This window comes from Tenrec ecaudatus, chromosome 1 (genome assembly GCF_050624435.1).
Source record: "Tenrec ecaudatus isolate mTenEca1 chromosome 1, mTenEca1.hap1, whole genome shotgun sequence".
Taxonomy (NCBI): domain Eukaryota; kingdom Metazoa; phylum Chordata; class Mammalia; order Afrosoricida; family Tenrecidae; genus Tenrec; species Tenrec ecaudatus.
This window is the reverse complement of record NC_134530.1, coordinates 72,291,581-72,309,937: the sequence shown is the minus strand read 5'-3', so window position 1 is coordinate 72,309,937 and position 18,357 is coordinate 72,291,581. Positions and strand designations below refer to the sequence as shown.

Here is an 18,357-nt window from a genome sequence, read left to right as displayed (position 1 = left end):
AAAAATCTAAGACTAGACATGCAAGATTGAGCATGTGCGCACACACAAAGGACGCACAGATCAAGATATTTCGACTAGCAGAAAAGCACTACGACAGGGGGACCAATGTCCTGATTTAGACTTTCAGCCTCTAAAACTGACAATAAGGTCTTATTCATTAAAGCAACTCACTTGTGGTGTTTTAGTTGTGATGACAGCACTAGGTAACAATAACACCCTTCTAGCACTGAAGTCTAAGTTAATGCCAAACACTTTCCCTAAATATAAAGATCTTTATTATTCAAAAGAATAAGAAAAAATACAGCAGGATTTTAAAAATAAAGTTGTATTTTACTGTGTAAAATATGACCATGTAATTATGCTACACATTGTACGGAGAACATCTCATTTAATCTTTAAATTAGGTCTTTAATGTTTAAATCAGATTAAATCTCTACCTAATTAATCTGTACAACCTAGTAGAATTGGCATTATCATTTTAACATATGAAAATACAGCATCAGACTTCCTAGAAGTCAAACCAGTGTCTGACCTCAAAGCCTACATTCTTTGTAATATTATGCTATACTGTAAAAGTCAGTCATAATAGTTCATTTTTAAATTAAATCTATACATATACACCATTGTTTTATTTCAAGCAGCCATTTGTTTTCCTTGCCTTTACAAGTTCTTGCTACCACCTTTAAATTCTAGGTAAACAAAAATTACAAAAGAGATTTTATTAAACACAATTCTCTTTCTTGATGCTCCCATTCACGTAGTATAGAATAGCAAAGAGGGCCTATGTAGCCATATAGAGTGAATAATTTGTATTTGTGAGTGACTGTATTAATCAAGATGCCATCTAACACTGAAGCCTTCAGGTATAGGTATGACATATTTTAGAGCTGGTAAGACCACCCACTCTCCACCTTTGATTAAACCCTACATACGGCTTCTTAGGCTATAAATCTTTACAGGAACACACGACCTGTCTATTCTCCCTCAGAGTGACTAGTGGGTTTGAACCACTGACCTTGTGGTTAGCAGTCTAGTGCTTTAGCCTTCAAGCTATTATTCCTTTCCAGCAACAGAATCAACTGATACAAAGTAAAGATTCTGAAGTTGATACCCTTTATCATTTTGTTGTATCCTGTATTCCACCAATTTTTAAAGCCTCTCATATGTTTTAAACGTTTTATTAGGGGCTCATACAACTCTTATCAAAATACATACATACATCAATTGTGTAAAGCACATCTGTACATTCATTGCCCTCATCATTTTCTTTTTTTTTGTTGCCCTCATAATTTTCAAAGCATTTGCTCTCCACTTAAGCCCTTTGAAGCCTGTCATATTTTGACCACCTTCACTCAGTCAGATTCTGACCAACTTTCTCTTATTACGACCTTTCTCTACTTCTGAAGCCTTTTCTAGTTCCACTTTCCTCTCATCTCACTCACTAATCATTAAATAAATAAGCAGCAAAGAAAATATCCAACTATTTAAAAACCAAAATTGGCCATTAGGTCTATTTCCAATTACATAATTAAAACACTTTCTCAGCTGTCTGTCTCTTCCCTGTAAACACCAAGAAAAGAGAAATTCATGTTATTATCTCCATAAATCATATAGATTGATAAAAGTAACACCTATGGATAGAATTAATCACAATACTTTCTCATGGTAAATATCAATAACTAACATAGGTTGTCCAACTTACAACATATTCAAGTTACAAGGAACTGCACTTGTGACAATCCAGTGATATTGCTGTTTTGGGAATCGTTATCATTAGTAATATGCATTGCATTCAATGTTGTAACATGTAGTTTCCTGAGGTTATCATTCTCAGATGTAATGCTGCCAACCTCCAAAGACACAGAGATCATATTTATAGATACCAATAAATGAAAGTAATAATAATAAAAACAGGGGGAGGAGTGAGGCTTCAACTTACATCAGAGCTGACTTATGACAGAGTGGAATTGTCAGAATGGAGTCCAGTCTTATGTCAGGGACTTCCAGTGTATGGTGGAAAACACAAACACAAAGTGGCAGGTAAGCAGTCTCTTATGTGGCCCACGTTAGGCATATTTAATTGCCTATTGATATGGGTTGTATCCTAATGGTGATTGGAACCAACCCCTGGGCTGAAGACTGACACAAAACAGATAAAGAATGAATATATGTTTTATGAAACCCAGTCTCTCAAACTTTCTCAGGACAGTAGGTAACAATTGGAACTTTTTACTTTAACAAAGTGATGTTTGTTAACTTTTCTTACAAAGCAGCATAAAACTGTTGGTCAGCAAACAATATGTCAGACACATCTGTTATCTATTAGGTCTAAATGTGCTTATCACATGTTTCGTCTGTGAAAACGTTCTTGATTTGTCAGGTTAAATGCTGGATTTGTTAACTGAAATGCTAGAACAAATACATTTTCTTGTTCACTAAACTCAAAGTATTAGCTTTAAGGTCGCAAGAATGAACGTCATCAGGTCAAGACAAGAGAAGATTATCCCCTCTCTGACTTGTCTCAGTGCCCCACTACTAGAGGGCCAGAGAAAGACTAGAATTCACACTAAACAGAGAGTCCCCAGCTAACAACACATTAAAAGTTACTCTGAACCACACACATGTAGTTTTTAAGTACCTGAGACACTGCATTTTTCCGGGAGGATGCAATGGGGAAATGCATGCAGAGATTATAGGAAAAAATGTTGAGCTATGTGAACATGCTTCCAGCATCTGATCAGGATAATATGACAGAAGATAGTTTATCTCCTCTAATGCTCATAAAGACTAATAATAATCTATATGACAAGAATACTGAATTCAGAATTTGATTATCATCAATGTGAATTACAAATAGAAGCTGGCAAATCACTATTTAAATTTTTGAAGAAGAAAATGCTGAAGAAAGAAAGGAAGAAGAGTGATGAAAAAGGTTATCAAAAAATTTTTTACAGGGAACCAATTACAAGGATCTACATATAACCTCCTCCCTGGGGGATGGACAACAGAAAAGTGGGTGGAGAGAGACTTAAGATATGACAAAATAATAATAATTTATAAATTATCATGGGTTCCTGAGAGAGGGGTGCAGCGAGGGAGGGGAATAATGAGGAGCTGATGATACCAAGGGCTCAAATAGATAGCAAATTTTTTGAGGATGAGGGCAATAAATGTACAAATGTGCGTGACACATAATGGAGGGATGTCTGGATTGTGATAAGAGTTGTACGAGCCCCCAGTAAAATAATTAAAAAACAAACTCTCACCACTAAGTCTAGGACAGATAAACCCCTCAGGAGCAGCGAGGGTGGGGAAAGGTGGGGGAAGAAAGTGATCATCGTATAAACCCTCCATTCCCCTCCCCCAGGAAGATGAACAACAGAAATGTGGGTGAAGGGAGACAGTGGATGGTGTAAGACATGAAAATAATAGTAATTTATAATTTATCAAGGGGTCACAAAGGGGGGAGGGGGGAGGGAGGCAAAAAAGAGGAGCTCATACCTAGGGCTCAAGTAGAAAGAAAATGTTTTGAAAATGATGATGGCAACATGTACAGATGTGCTTGGTACAATTGATATATGGATTGTTTTAAGAGCCCCAATAAAATTATTTATAGTATGTTTGCTTCGGCAACATATGTGCTAAAATTGGAACGATACAGAGAAGATTAGCATGGCCTCTGCACAAGGATGACACACAAATTCATGAAGCGGTCCATAAAAAAATTATAGTTTAAAAAAAGAAATAAAAACTATAATACAAAAAATGTTTTACAGTGACAGATTGTCTTGATTTTTTTCTAAATTAAATCAGGGGCTCCAGTTGCTAAAGAACATGGGTCCAAACCACTAATCACTTTGCTAAAGTTAATGGGTAGATTTGGAGAACAGAAGGTCACTACCACAAAATAGAGAAAAAATAGAACAGAATCATACAGGCAACTTTCACTAATTTTCTGACTAGAAACACCATCCTCATTCCCAGCAATGATCAACAGAGTCTTCCAAGTGGAGTTATTACTACAGCTGACAAAATATCAACTCATCCAACTCTTCTGCATCTTATGTTCAATTTTTATGATTTGTGTGTACCCAGTCCTCACTTAACAATATGGTTAGGTTGCAAAGACTGGGTAGTTACATGAAACTGGCATTATACAGGAGTATGAGGATTATACCCTGTCTTCAAACACTTGTGTCACTGACTGCCTGTCAGACACCCCCACGTCTTGGTATGTGTGTAGTGTAGCAGACCTACCCACAACCTCCGAGCACCCGCCCTGGATGGAGCCCTGCTTGTCCTGTATCCATCCTGGCCCTGCAGGTCCACATAAACCCCTTATCTTTCCCTCCTCCCCCAATGTGCTTTTGGGCCCTGGCCTGTTCTGTCTGCCAGCAACCTTGTGTTGTCCCACTACCACCCCATGCCGTCTGGGGCCAGACTAAGTCACTGCAGACAAATGGGAGATTTTAATAGCCAGCCAGCCACCATCCCTCACATAGGGCCGTCATCACTGGAATCTCTGACATTTGGTTTGGGATAACCCATGGAGATTCCCCACGTCTGACCACAGCCCCATAGAATCTAGATAATTGGAGTCGCCACCGATTTTTCCCCCCACTTTATCAAAAATGCAGTTAAAATATATTTGCAAGTTTATATGTAATATCTTCAACCCCCAAAGGCAAATATCAGATTTATAAAAACATTGATCATGAAAGGCAATAATAATAATAAAAGGGGAAGACTTGGTTTATATCAGAATCTACTTCTGATGGAGTTATCACAGTAAAAGCCTGCCTATACATCTATGTAACTTGGGAGATCTTCAGTGAGGATGGAGTTCCTGAGCAGATACATAAGATTACAGAGGTTGGTTGCTAACTGAAAGTTTAGAGGTTTATTAAACTATTATGACTTATTTTAATGTGACCTTTATTATAGATTTTCATATATATTGAGATCTGTTCCAGTTCTAGATCACTCATCAATCAAATGTTTTATACCTGATCAAGTATATACTATGTTAGTAAGGGAAATACATATTTTATAAGCAGTAGAATATGATTCTACTACTCTTATTTTGCTTTTTCCACAACCCATTTGATATCATACAATTGCACATATTAAATTAAATTTAAAATAAGCTTATTAATTTTTCTTATAAAAGTTATTTGTGAACTTGATTGGAATTGCAGTGTATTTATTAATTGCTTTGAAATAAATTAATATCCTTATAAGACTAAAGTATTTCATTCATAAAATTAATGCATGGTCACTTATTCACATAAAACATCAGGATTGTTTAGATATGTTTTATTTTTAGTTTAACCAATATTCCTTTATGAAGAAAACTTTTTTAAACTAAAACTTCTCTTTGGTTACATTTAGTATGTAACAAAGCAAGAATGTTCAATTTTTTTTAAAGTTTGGAGGTTTGAGTCCACCAGAGATACCTTAAGAAGGGTCGCTCTATAGGGGAAGTTGGGGAAAATGGGAAGCTAATAACTGGTTGGGGCTGGTCTGGACTAAGGCAGCCCCTTGTAGAGAAGACAAATGACCTGGCTGAATTTCAAAGCACCTGCCTTCAGTGTTCACAGAGCTTACCTCCCTGGACAGAACACGGCCCCCCTCTCCCTAGCATTGTTTCCTAGGAACATGATTTACTAACAAAACGTCACCTGGCCCGAAATTTGCAACCACGGCACAAAGAACTTCCCTTCCCCTTACAGGTTCATGTGCCTTTAAGCTGATATCCTATATAAGACCCACTGCCAAACATCAAGGGAATGGAGCGGCAAGGTCCCCAGGGAATGCTGAAGGTGGACTTTGGGGCCAGGGCATGGTACCCCAAAAGACTAGACTAGAAAACACTCATAAAGGCCAACAAATGATCCTTGAACTAACGACAAGCTTTTCTATCTTGTTGTGCTTTGGTTTGTTCCTTGTCAGTGGTTTGTTGTTGTTTTCTTGTACATTGTTGCTTGGTTTTGCTCTTTCTTGTTTTTGTGCATGTTATTATCTCCACAGGTCTGTCTAAATAAGACAGGCTGGATGAACAAGCTGAAGGAAAAACAATGGGACTGACAGTTCCGGGGGGGGGGGATGGGAGAGGGGGAGGTAGGGGGGTAAGGAAGTGGTGTTAATAAACCCAGGGACAAGGGAAAACAAGTGATACAAATTGGTGGTGAGGTGGGTGTGGCAGGCCTGGTAGGGAATGATCAAGGGTAATCTAACAAAGGGGTACTGCTGAAACCCAGGGGGAGACAGAGCATGATAGTGGGACAAGAGAAAAGTCAAGGGAAATAGAGAAAAGACCTGGGAGGCAAAGGGCATTTATAGAACTCTAGATAAAGACATGTACATATGCAAATATATTTACATATGAGGATGGGGAAATAGATCTATGTGCCTATATTTATAGGTTTAGTATTAAGGTGGTGGAAGGACATTGGGCCTCTACTCAAGTACTCCCTCAATGAAAGAATACTTTCTTCTATTGGCATTCTATGATGCTCACCCTCCTGACACAACCGCTGAAGACAAAGAGGGTGAATAAGCAAATGTGGTGAAGAAAGCTGATGGTGCTCGGTTATCAAAAAGATACAGCGTCTGGGGTCTTAAAGGCTTGAAGGTGAACAAGCGGCCATCTAGCTCAGAAGCAACAAAGCCCACATGGAAGAACACACCAGCCTGTGTGATCAGGTGGTCTCCGAAGGGATCAGTTATCAGGTATCAAAGAACAAAAATTCATATCATTGGGTGCACACCTCCATGATACAATCGCTGAGGGCAAACGGGTGCATAAGCAAATGTGGCAAAGAAAGCTGATGGTGCCCGGCTATCAAAAGAGATAACGTCTGGGGTCTTACTCAGAAGCAACAAAGCCCACATGGAAGAAGCACACCAGCCTGTGCGATCACAAGGTGTTGAAGGGATCAGGTATAAGTCATCATCAGAACAAAAAAATCTTACCATAGTGAATGAAGTGGGAAGTGCAGAGTGGAGACCCAAAGCCCATTTGTCGGCCACTGGAGATCCCCTTGCAGAGGGGTCTAAGGGAGGAGATGAGTCAGTCAGGGTGCGATGTATAGCACCGATGAAGAATACAGCTTTCCCCCAGTTCCTAAATGCTTCCTGTCCCCCACCCCTCTCCACTGTCATGATCTGAATTCTACCTTGCAAGTCTGCATAGAGCAGAGAATGTACACTGGTGCATATAGGAGCTGGAGGCACAGGGAATCCAGGGCAGATGATACCTTCAGGACCAGTGGTGTTAGTGACGATACTGGGAGGGTAGAGGGAGAGCGGGTTGGAAAGAGGGAACCGATTACAAGGATCTACATGTTACCTCCTCCCCGGGAGACGGACAACAGAAAAGGGGGTGAAGGGAGACGTTGGACAGGGCAAGATATGACAAAATAATTATTTATAAATTATCAATGGCTCATGAGGCAAAGGGCTTAAGTGGAGAGCAAATGCTTTGAAAATGATGAGGGCAATGAATGTATAGATGTGCTTTACACAATTGATGTATGTATGGACTGTGATAAGAGTTGTATGAGCACCTAATAAAATGTTTAAAAAAAAAAAGTTTCACTGCCTCACTGCCAGGCTCGACTTCCCTGACTCCATGGGTCGTGGAACCCAACCAGGGGCTCAAGATGCCCCCATCCCTTTCCCTGCCCTCCCTTCCCTCCCCGGAGTTCTTTCCCTGCCTCACTAAAATCTTTCTCAACTTCACATTCTATCTCTGTTCCATGGCTCCGTCTCCAATCCGTCAATAACAATGAGTACAAGATTAAAGAACATGTTCTAAAACTGTGGTGATTGTACACTCTTCCTGATGTGAGGGAACTATTAAATTTTATGATATGTGAATCATAAAACTGTTGAGGGGGAAATGAGCCACTACAAGCCTGTGAAGCACAGCTCTACAAAGATATCCACAGAGTTCCAAGAGTCTGAAGCAACTCTGTGTTAGGCTGGGTTGACCAGAGAAACAAACCCAGAGATATTCACATAAGGAGCTTTATATCAAGAAGTAATTGAATGTAAAGAGAAATCCCAGCATAGTCCAACTCAAATCCATAGGTACAATATTGGTCTGTAAGTCCAATTCTAGTCCATAGATCCCTCCTCAGACTCATGAAGCCATATGCAATGAGACAGGAAGGTCATATGCAGATGGGTGGAGCCAATGGGAGTAAACGCATCTCCAGGGCTCTGCAGGTCTCAGTGTGGCTCACAGGCATGAAGGCAAAGGCAGAAAGAGAACAGCTTGCCTCCAGCAAGCCATTTATCTTGGTGGCAAGAATGAGGTCATCAAGCTGTGACCTGACTGACAGGCTACACTCCACCCAAACTTTCTTAAGGGTGCCATGTTGGCACAAAAAAACCTATCATAAACTCCATAGCAAATGATTATATTTCTGGTTTTTAATGACTCTCTCAACAAAAAATTCAGTCATCCAATGGATTCTGACTCATAAACAACAGAGTAGAACTGCCTTTATGGGTTTCCGAGACGAAATCTTTATGGGAGTAGAAAGCTTCATCTTTCTCCCTTGGAATGGCTGGTGGGTTCGAACTTCTGACCTTGTTCTTAGCAGCCCAATGCATAATCCACTATTCCATCAAGTTCCTCTTCAATACTAACTTAACTATAATTTGGATTTAAATTAACAAATTGTTGATGCTTTAGCCCAGAGGGCTAAAAATTCAAAGGGAGTAATAAGGAAAAAGGGAAGAACTGATATTGGGGAGGGACTTTGAGCCAGGGTAAACTTAGATCTTATTAACCCATTGCCATTGAGTCAATTCCAACCCTCAGCAACCTTACAGGGCAGAATAGAACTGCCCGTAGGATTTCCAAGGCTTTAAGGATTACAGACGCAACCTGACCTATCTTTCTCCAGCCCAGTCCTCCTCCCATGAAGCTGCTGTTGGTTCCCAACTGCCCACTTTAACTGTTAGATATTTCTTTTGAACTAAGTGTTGTTGGGCAGGGGAGATACTCCTGAGGCAGAAAAGGCTATGAGACCATCTGGGAATCCCTGAAATAAACTAAAATCTGAGAGATGGTGAACAGTGAGGAGAAAGCACAAAAGACAATCGCCCCCACCCCCGCTTTAAAAAATTAAAAAAAAAAAAATAGCCTCACCTTGAAAACATTACAACTTAGTTCAGGCAAGAAAGTTATTATTTGTAAAAGCTCACTCATATGCTCATAAAATTCTATCCCCGCAAGCATTTCGCAGTCAGGAAGTAGTTTTCTGGTCAGTCTCACTGAAAGCGGCTTTACTCTCTCAGGTTTCTCTCAGACGGACCTGAAACTTCCAATAGCCAACTATGTCTGGCTTAGCGCCTGCTCCTGATGCTGTCCACTCACTCACAGTTCTCAGCTCCCTTCCTACTGAGCTGACTTCATACAGATCACCTCTCTGGGGAGTCTTCCCTGACCGACTGATTTCGTGCCCCACTGTTTATATTTAGATGCCCCTTATACATAAATGGTATGGTTTGTATATTTCTCTCAAAGACACTCTACAACCCAACCTGCAGCCACCAATTAACTTTGTGGTCTTCCCTGCACAGTTAAGCCCTTGTGATAGTAGTCACCTGTGTCTTACTCATCTTAAGGAACTTGGCAGAGTACATGGCTCTCAAAATGGATTGTGAGTAAATAGCTAAGTATAAAGGAAAAGAATATTTTTCTTAAATGAAGTTAACTATACCCTTTCATCTTAGTGGACATTTTGGAGGTAAACAAGGAATTTATTCGGTAAAACTTCAGAAAGAGAACCATCAAACACCAAATCTGCAAAAATTAAAATGATTGGTAATATCCAATACTAGTGAAGAATCATACACTTCTGATAAAAAAAGTAGTAAGCATGCTTTTGAAAATAATCAGACAATATATCATTGAGAAATTTAAATGCATAAACCTCTGACCCAGCAATACCAATTTTAGGAAGTTAGCCTACAAAAATGCAAACATCCTTCATATGCAATGCTGTATTCTCAAGGACATTTATTGAAACACTATTTTCAAAAGCCAAATAGCCCCTAGAAATAATCTGAATATATAGCCTCTACACCACTCACCAAATTCTTAACATAAAAACAGGTTATAATCCCTTCGAATGAAACTGTGGTGTTTCAGGATCAGAGATTCATAGTATCACCTCTTTTACAGAAAAGATCAAGTGTTTTTCAAATGCCACAGGAGCCCTTGTGGCATAGCTATTAAGTACTGAGGTTACCTATAAGGTCAGTAGTTTGAAACCACCAGTTGCTTTGTGGGAGAACGATGAGCCTTTCTACTCCAGTAAAGAAGTGACCGTCTCAGAACCACACAGGGGCAGTTCTACCCTGTCCTACAGCATCACTCTGAGTTGGCATTGACTGGAAGAAGTTACATCAAACCCCATCCCATGAAAAAGATAAAGGCGGTCTGGGAGGCTGGCCCCAGTACCAAATATTAAGTGGATGCCTGCCCCTCCCCCCAAAAGAATTTGTTTCAAAGGACGACATTGATTCTGCAGCTCCGGGAGAGGGACATATCTGATCAGAGCACACGGAGCAGATGAAGGGGGAGGAGGAGAGAGTGGAGCACAGCCTGGCCCACCAGGCCGTGAAGATGATGTTCCTGATTAGAGCAGCCAGTCCACAGAGAGGACAACATGGCTGGCCCCACTATGAGATATGACGCCCCTCACTGACCCATGGCGCTACAGGGAACAGCACCAGAGACACAGTGTGGGAATTGCTCCTGACCTGATCCCATCACACCGAGGCAAAGCACTGGGGGAGAGCAGCGGAACAGCAAGGGAATGGAGTGGCAAGGTCCCCAGGGAATGCTGAAAGTGGACTTTGGAGCCAGGGCGTGGTGCCCCAACAGACTGGACTGGAAAACACTCCTAAAGGCCAACAAATGATCCTTGAACTAAACAAAAAGAAAAAGATAAAGGCCTATTCTTGACCACCCTTAGCATCCAAGGGATCTTCCCATTTGGTTTCTTATATAAATGGAACTCTACTTTGAAAATTAGAAATTCTAGAACTTAGAAACTTTAGAATGATAAGGAGATTTCCACAATACGACAAGAGCTAAGTTTCACATTCAAGCAAACACTAACTGCTACTTAAAGGAGCCCTGGTGGTGTAGTGATTGCGCACTGGGGTGCAAACCTCATGGTTGGCAGTTCAAAATCAAACCCACTGGGCTTTCTAATCCTGTAAACAGTTAAGTCTCAGAAACCCACAGGAGGTCTCAATGAGTCAGCATGGCAGTGAGTCTGTTTTGTTTTGCTTTATATAACTGCTACTAAAGGAGCCCTAGAGGAGGATTGAGTTGGGTTGCAAACACAAAAGCGCAGCTCAAATCTACCGTCTGCTCTGTGGGCAAAGATGAGGCTTTCTGCTCCCATGTAGATTGACAGCCATGACAACCTGAAGGCAAAGTTCTACTCTTTCTATAGGCTTGCTACAGAATCTACTGGAACTTTTAGTTTGGGTTTAACTGCTACTTGGGCGCCCCCTAGAGACCAAATTTTTAAATGTTTCAAACACCTTCAAAAATCTGTCTTCTAGAAAACGTTCACAAACATTCATTCCACAAACACTTAATAAGCACTGTGACATAAAAACGGGACTGCTAACCATAAGATAAGAGGTTCAAAAATCTACCAGCTGCTCCCTGGGAGAGAGATGAGGCCATCAGACTGACTACCTCAGAAACCCTACATAGGCTTGCTCTGAGTCCCAATCAACTCACTGACAGTGGGTGTGGTCTTCTTTTGTTCATAATGTGCTAGGCAAGAAGCCCTGGTGGCTCAGTGGTTAAAGTGCTTGGTTGCGAATCCATCCACAGTTTGAGGGTTCAAACCCACCAGCTGGTCTGTGGGAGAAAGGCATGGCGATCTACTTCAGTAAAGACTTACGGCCTGGGAAACCTAGTAGAGAACCGTATCGACTGGCTAGAGGTCAAAATTGTCTTGATGGCAATGGGTTTGGGGGTTTTGTTGTTGTTCGGTATATGTCCAGGACAATGCTCAGTGCTAGAGATACAATATATAAATGTCTAGCCAAGTTTCTGGTTTCTACAAACTTAACGCCAGTATCTGCCTGTCGTGGAAGGATAGCAGAGGCAAAGACAGTAAGACGTCACCTTACATACTTTAGACCAGTCCCTGGAGAAGGACATCATGCTTTGTAAAGTGGAGAGGAAGCAAAAAGGAGGAAGGCCCTCAGTGAGTTGGGCTGACACAGTGGCTGCAATAATTGGATCAGGCATAGGAAGGAACACTTGTAAGGATGGGGCAGTGTTTTGCTCTGTCGTGCATAAGGTTGCTTGGCGTCGTGTAACCGGCTAGCGGCGCCTAACAAAACGTCAGTATCACTCTAAGCTTTTTCTAAGCACGACAGTTAGAACAGCTACACAATACATGGTGTGGCTGGATGACCTGGAGTCACTCCCAACTTAGTGACCAACCTGCCGGAGCAGAATTGCCCCATAGATTTATCTTGTTATAATCTTACACAACCAGGTCCCCAGGCCTCACACAGAGCAGTCATTCACTTACCCCTTGCCCGTCTGGGCTCCTTATGTATACATCCTATGGAAAGTACCCTATGGTTTCTGGAGGAAGTTATGATAAGAATACTGGGTGCTACAAAAAGCAAGAAGATTTAGAAGACGGCTAATCTTCGAAAACAAGTTTAGTACTAGAGGGCACAAATTAGAACCAGTCCGCTAGAAAGTAACAAAAGAAAACATCTAATTGGAAAAGCACGATACAAGTGAACAAAGTCAATTCTAAAACCTCTCTCAAATAATTTGTTCCCAATTCGCAATACTTCAGAAGACACCAGTTTGGTCTGGCAGAGCAAGCAGCAGAAAAAGAATTTGCCTTCAGAGAGAAAACAAGTACAAGCTGCTCCTACTCACAGCCCAAGCCCAACGCTCCCCTACTGCAATGCCTCAGGCCCTTTCACGGCCTCAGGCTGTGTGGCCAAGGGTCCAAGATAAGGCTTCTTGGAAAAGTAGCTTGGAAATCAAAGTAGCTTTGTAAAAGAAACTATTCTATTTTAGCTACAAGTCAAGTACCTGAAGAGGCTGAATTACTAGTGGCAAAGATACTCCGGGGAATGTAACCTTGGTATATATTGTTCCCTACAGAGGAAAAAAAATTGGTTCCAAAAGTCTTTGGCGATTCAGTTTAAGTGCCTGTATAATAAATTACTGAGCTAAAATACTACACACACACACACACACACACCCTCTGACCTAACCAACACACACACACACACACACACCCCACACACACCCCCTCTGACCTAACCAACCATACACATTCCAATGTTCTGTTTTATCACCTAAACACTCAAACCCAGTACCATACAGTTGACTCTGACTGTTAGGGTTTCCAGTCTCATATCGCTCAGAGCAGCGGGTGGGTGTAAACCACTCACCCAGCAGTTAGCAGGGCAAATAATGCTTAACTGCCAATGCCAGTCAGCTAGGGTTATCAACTGCTTGATTATTAGCTATTTGCAATTAGTTGATACCAGCTTAGTTGCACAGCAATAAGAATCAAAAGAAAATGCAAAGTTTAAAATTAAATAGATCGTATAATTGCTGAAATGCTAAATGTTATAGAACATAGTATCCCATCATGGAAATCTTACTACTGACAATCAACAAGTTTAAAATATCATCAGCCATCACTGAAACAGAGGAACGAATAAACACTAGTAACAAAATGTATATATAATTTTTAGACTAGTGGAATAATATATGATTATTAGTTTGGATGTATACACCTTAAGCCACATTATGAGTCAAAAACAAAATATTAAAATGAGTTCAAATGTAACAGTTATAAACCAATTTCAACATAATACTACTTCAAAGTAAAAATAATCTAATAAAATCAGAGTCTAAAAAAATTATTTGCATCTTTCTGCACATGTTAGATATTTTACATGAACCTCATGTACAATTCAAAATTACTATGCAAGATGCTATTATTTCTCCCTTTTTCAACAGAAAAACTTATCTAAAAATAACTTCTTTGAATCTAGAGAAACAGGAAATCAAGAGTCAGGTTTCGAATCCATTTGCTGTTTGGCTCCAAAGGCTTTGGGTCCTTACCCTCTCGTGCTGTTTCCAGGCAAAAGTCATTTTATATATAAAACAAAAATTGCAAATAATCTACTTGCCATATATCTTTTAGAAAAATGAGAAGAATGCATTATACAATTGATGTATGTATATGTATGGGCTGTGATAAGAGTTGTATGAGCCCCTAATAAATTGTTAAAAAGAAAAATGAGAAGAATCGACAAAAATGAAAAAGTATGCATACTTTTTAGGTAACACTTTTACATTTAAAATTGATAGTAATTATAAATACAGAAGCAGGGCAATGAATCATATGTTATCGATCACCACTTTTGGAGGGAAACTCTTTAGGCAAAAATATAGGGCAGAGGTTGGTTGTACAAACATAGATGGTGAATGTAAAAGTCCACAATAGCTCTATCCCAGAGAAGGGAAAAGGGTGGGGATTATCCTCAGAAGTTCTGTTAAAAAAATAAAACGTTTGTTGATCACGGAGTTTCACTGTCATTCATCTGCGTGTTTTGCACAATCACAACTCCCTATTTCTGTTCTGTTGCCCAATCTCTCCCCCAACATGCCTCAGGTTCTCCAATAAGCCTTTTTCCTCCCAGTCTCTACGCGGCTGAGCACCTGTGTGCTACTCGGGTAGGAAATATAGTGCAAAAGAATTGCACTGCTAAGTTTTAAATGGTAACACCATTTCAGAGTTGGGAGATATTTTACAAATGCGGGTAAATCTGGGTGCCTGACCTCTTCTTATTTTACAGAATGGGCAACTGAGACTAAGGAGAGGAGGAAGTGACTCGCCCAAGGACAAGAGTGAGTTGGCAGCAGGGCCAGAGGTTGAAGCAGGATCTCCGCCCAGGACTGCACAGCTGGCTTTCCAGCCACGTAGATCCCGGCACTGCCTGAGCTGCCACTGCCCAGGAGCCTCCTACCGACTGGGTCAGAAAGAGCTCTCGGGAGATTCCAGAGCAGCTCGAATAGCCCCACCGCCCCCACGGGGCTCCTTTCTAGGGAAGAGACCGGTCTGTGGGGTTTCGGGATAGAGAGGTCCTGCGACACGGGGCGGAGAGGAAAAGACCAGTCTCTCCTGTGGGCACCAAACCGCCTCTACCCTAAACCCCCGTTCCTAGCTACACACACCTAGCGACACACTGCCCCGGCGCTGGGAGGTCCTGGAAGCCAGTCCTCGCGGGACGCCCTCTCCCAGCCCACCCTTCAGTCCGATTCCGTCTGCGAATGAATTACGTGAGGGGCCGCCGGAACAAAGCGACCCCAAGCCGTCCCCCTCCACTGAGAGCCCCCGGCGCAGGCGGACGCAGACTACGAGTTCCGGCAGGCTACGCGCCTGCACGCCCTCGGTCCCAGGCACGCTGCCGGCGCGAAGGTTGCCGGGACTCGTAGTCTGTGGCCCGGGATCCTGGGGGCGGCGACGGCAAACGCCGCGGGACAAGCAGGCCCCGCGTCCCGTCAAGCTTCAGGGAGCCCATCCGCTACCCGGGTCTGACCTCCACGATGCGGGTGCACTGGGTCCCCTTGCCGGCTCCCGGCCCTCCGAGGACGAAGACGACCAGCGGCTTCATGAGGCGGTGTGGGCCGAAGAGAAGCGGGCGGCGCGTCGGCAGCGGGAAACGAAAGCCCAGGGCGCGCTGCAGCTGGCGGCAGTAGCGGCTCCGCATACAGTGTGGGCCCGAAGGAGCTGACAGCGGCCGGGCGCGGGGCGGGGCGGGGCGGCGAGGCGGCGGCGAAAGGGGCGGGCCGAGCTGGCACCCGCTGCGGCTCAGCCGCTGTGGCAGCCCGGGCGCTCGCCCCGCCTCCGGAAAGGGAGGAGCTTCGGGCCCCGCCCAACGGCGGCCTTGCCCTGGCGACTACTTAGGGCGCGACGCGTGCACGCCCCGCTTCGTCCAGACTGGTGTTGCTTTCTCCATTCCTCAGAAAGTTTGTATCGTACCTCCATCCAAAACAATGTGTTATCTCTCCTTGCATAGATTTTAACTACTGGTGAGAAGCCAGGCGATGTGAACAGATGAATATATAGAGAGAGATAGGAATGGTGATAACGACTTTGGAAGAAACATGGACAGCTAAAAGAACAAACAAATCTGACGGGGCGCGTCCGGAAATGCGGCCGCCCCCTCGCCCGTCACGCACTGCACGTTCGTGGGGAGCCTGGTGCTAAACCATTCGTAGAGGACCTGCTTCTGGGTCGGGGTTTCATACTTAGCAGAGCAGCTCCCTCGCTGCGATCCATTGAAAGTCAGCCCTCAACACAAGGGTTTGTCAAAAGATAAAAAAATTTTTTAAAAAGAAAAGAAATACAAAAGAACAAAAAATTAAAAAGAACAAACAAATCTGTCTTGGAAGAAGTACAGCCAGAATGTTTCTTAGACGCAAGCATGGTGAGTGAAATCTCATGTGCTGTGGACATGTCATCATCAGGAGAGGCCAGTCCCTGGGAAAGGACATCATGCTCAGTAGAGTGGGGGAACGGAGGAAGACCCTCGACGGGATGGATGGATTAGCAAGGTGGCTACAACAGTGGACTCAACCAAGCACAATTGTGAGGATGGTGTAGGACCGGTGGCCTTTCTGTTGGACATAGGATTAATGTGAGTTTGAATTCACTCGGCAGCACCTAACAACATATACAAAGTCTATAGACAGGGATCTCTTTATATGTCCATTATTACTATCCTTTAACACTAAAGGAATTGTGGTTAGATCTTTTGCCAACTTCCTGTCACCTGTGTGGATACAGTCCTTTGGACAATAGCACGTCATCTCAGCCATGCTTGCAGTCACACCCAGGCCTCGCTTATGGCCTGCTGGAGCAAGTGAAACAAAGTTCTTTTAGCTCTGGCCCTCTCAGTCCCATGGTTCCTTGTCTTCAGTCCTGATTAAGTGCCCACTCCACCAGTAAGCCTCAGCCAAAAAGCTCTATCTGCGTCTGTAGGTTGGCAAATTTAGCTATTCCTAATTAATTTCCCAGAGGCATCCCTCTGCCGGCAAGTCTCCTGCCCAAAGGTACCCAGCTTTCTCGCTGTAAGGGCCAGAAGGCCACTACTCGGTCTCATGCTCTCGGTTCTGCTGCCTTTGCTACTGCAACTCTTAACGCTTCTCGGACACCACTCACTGCCGCCAGAGTCATAGCTCTGTTTCCTGGATTGAGGAGGTTCCATGCAACCGATCCTGATTGCTAAAGGATACACACCATCCTGCAGCTTTTTTCTTGATGGTAATGAGATTCATTTGCCCATTTCTGAAATGGCTCATTTTAAACCCAGTGGGATAGCAAAACTAACCAATCCCCACATTAGGGTTCCACAAGCTTTATGTGCATGTTTCCACCCCGTGTACATTATTTCCCTTATTAGCCAACTATCCAATCCCCTTGGTGGGTGACAGATAGCTCACAGTTTTGTAGTCCTGCACAATCATTTGGTAGGAATTGCAAAGAGTATGGGCAGAAGTGCTATATCAAGTAATTCACTGTACCACACTTATAAAATCCTCATAATACTATGAATATCATTTTATAAAGAACCAGACCTCCAAGGCAGTAAATGTCAAAATCAAACTATATGGTTTTTAAATTGGCAACTTTTTGTACAATATTGACTCCCTATGAAATAAAATATTTTCACAAAATTCCTTTCAAGTAAATTGTATTACAGGTAGAAGGCTGTTTTCAGACAGAGGTATAGCAAGAGCTAAGCTCAAAGCCCATCCCACCCCATATGGGCTTACCATAAAGTGTATTAGCCTATTGGCCTATATTTTCCAGGCAAGTATTCCCAGTGTATACCTATGTTCCTAGTGAACTCTCTAAGCTAAGGGCTTAACAAAGTAAGCCTTATTCATCTGCCCTATTAATCATAATTGGCCTTTAAGAGAGACCATCTGTTCCCACTTTCCATTCTTGAACACTGGACAGGAGCGAAGAGCAAGGACTGAACACCCACAAGACTGAATGCTAGCCCTCGGAACCTCGTCCGGGAGCTTTCCTCTAATAAAGCTACTGCTGTTTCTGCACGCCCTTGTCCTGTCAGCTATCTTTGTCTGTCTCCTTGTGCCTCAGTTTACCTTATAATCACTCCCATATTTTATTCACTTCTCAGGATTCAATTCAGAATTTATCTTCTGGAAGTCTTTAAATTCCCAAGGCTGGATTAGGTAGCCCTCTTTTGTGCTTCTACAACTCCCTGCCTCATTCCTGGGCTTAC

General features: G+C 42.6%; 1 protein-coding gene and 1 non-coding gene across 2 annotated transcripts in view; one reads left to right on the top strand and one right to left on the bottom strand.

Moving 5' to 3' along the window:
* Nucleotides 1-15,865, bottom strand: part of CMPK1 (cytidine/uridine monophosphate kinase 1) — a 34,661-nt gene extending 18,796 nt beyond the window's left edge. Inside the window, exon 1 of the mRNA XM_075555811.1 lies at nt 15,643-15,865. Within this exon, the coding sequence (XP_075411926.1) occupies nt 15,643-15,813 (171 nt within the window). The 5' untranslated portion in view covers nt 15,814-15,865. The remainder of the gene's footprint in view (nt 1-15,642) is intronic.
* Nucleotides 3,618-3,729, top strand: LOC142438206 (U6 spliceosomal RNA). Its single transcript, XR_012782630.1, has one exon. It is a non-coding gene; the product is annotated as a U6 spliceosomal RNA (small nuclear RNA).
* Nucleotides 15,866-18,357: the final 2,492 nt, after the last annotated feature.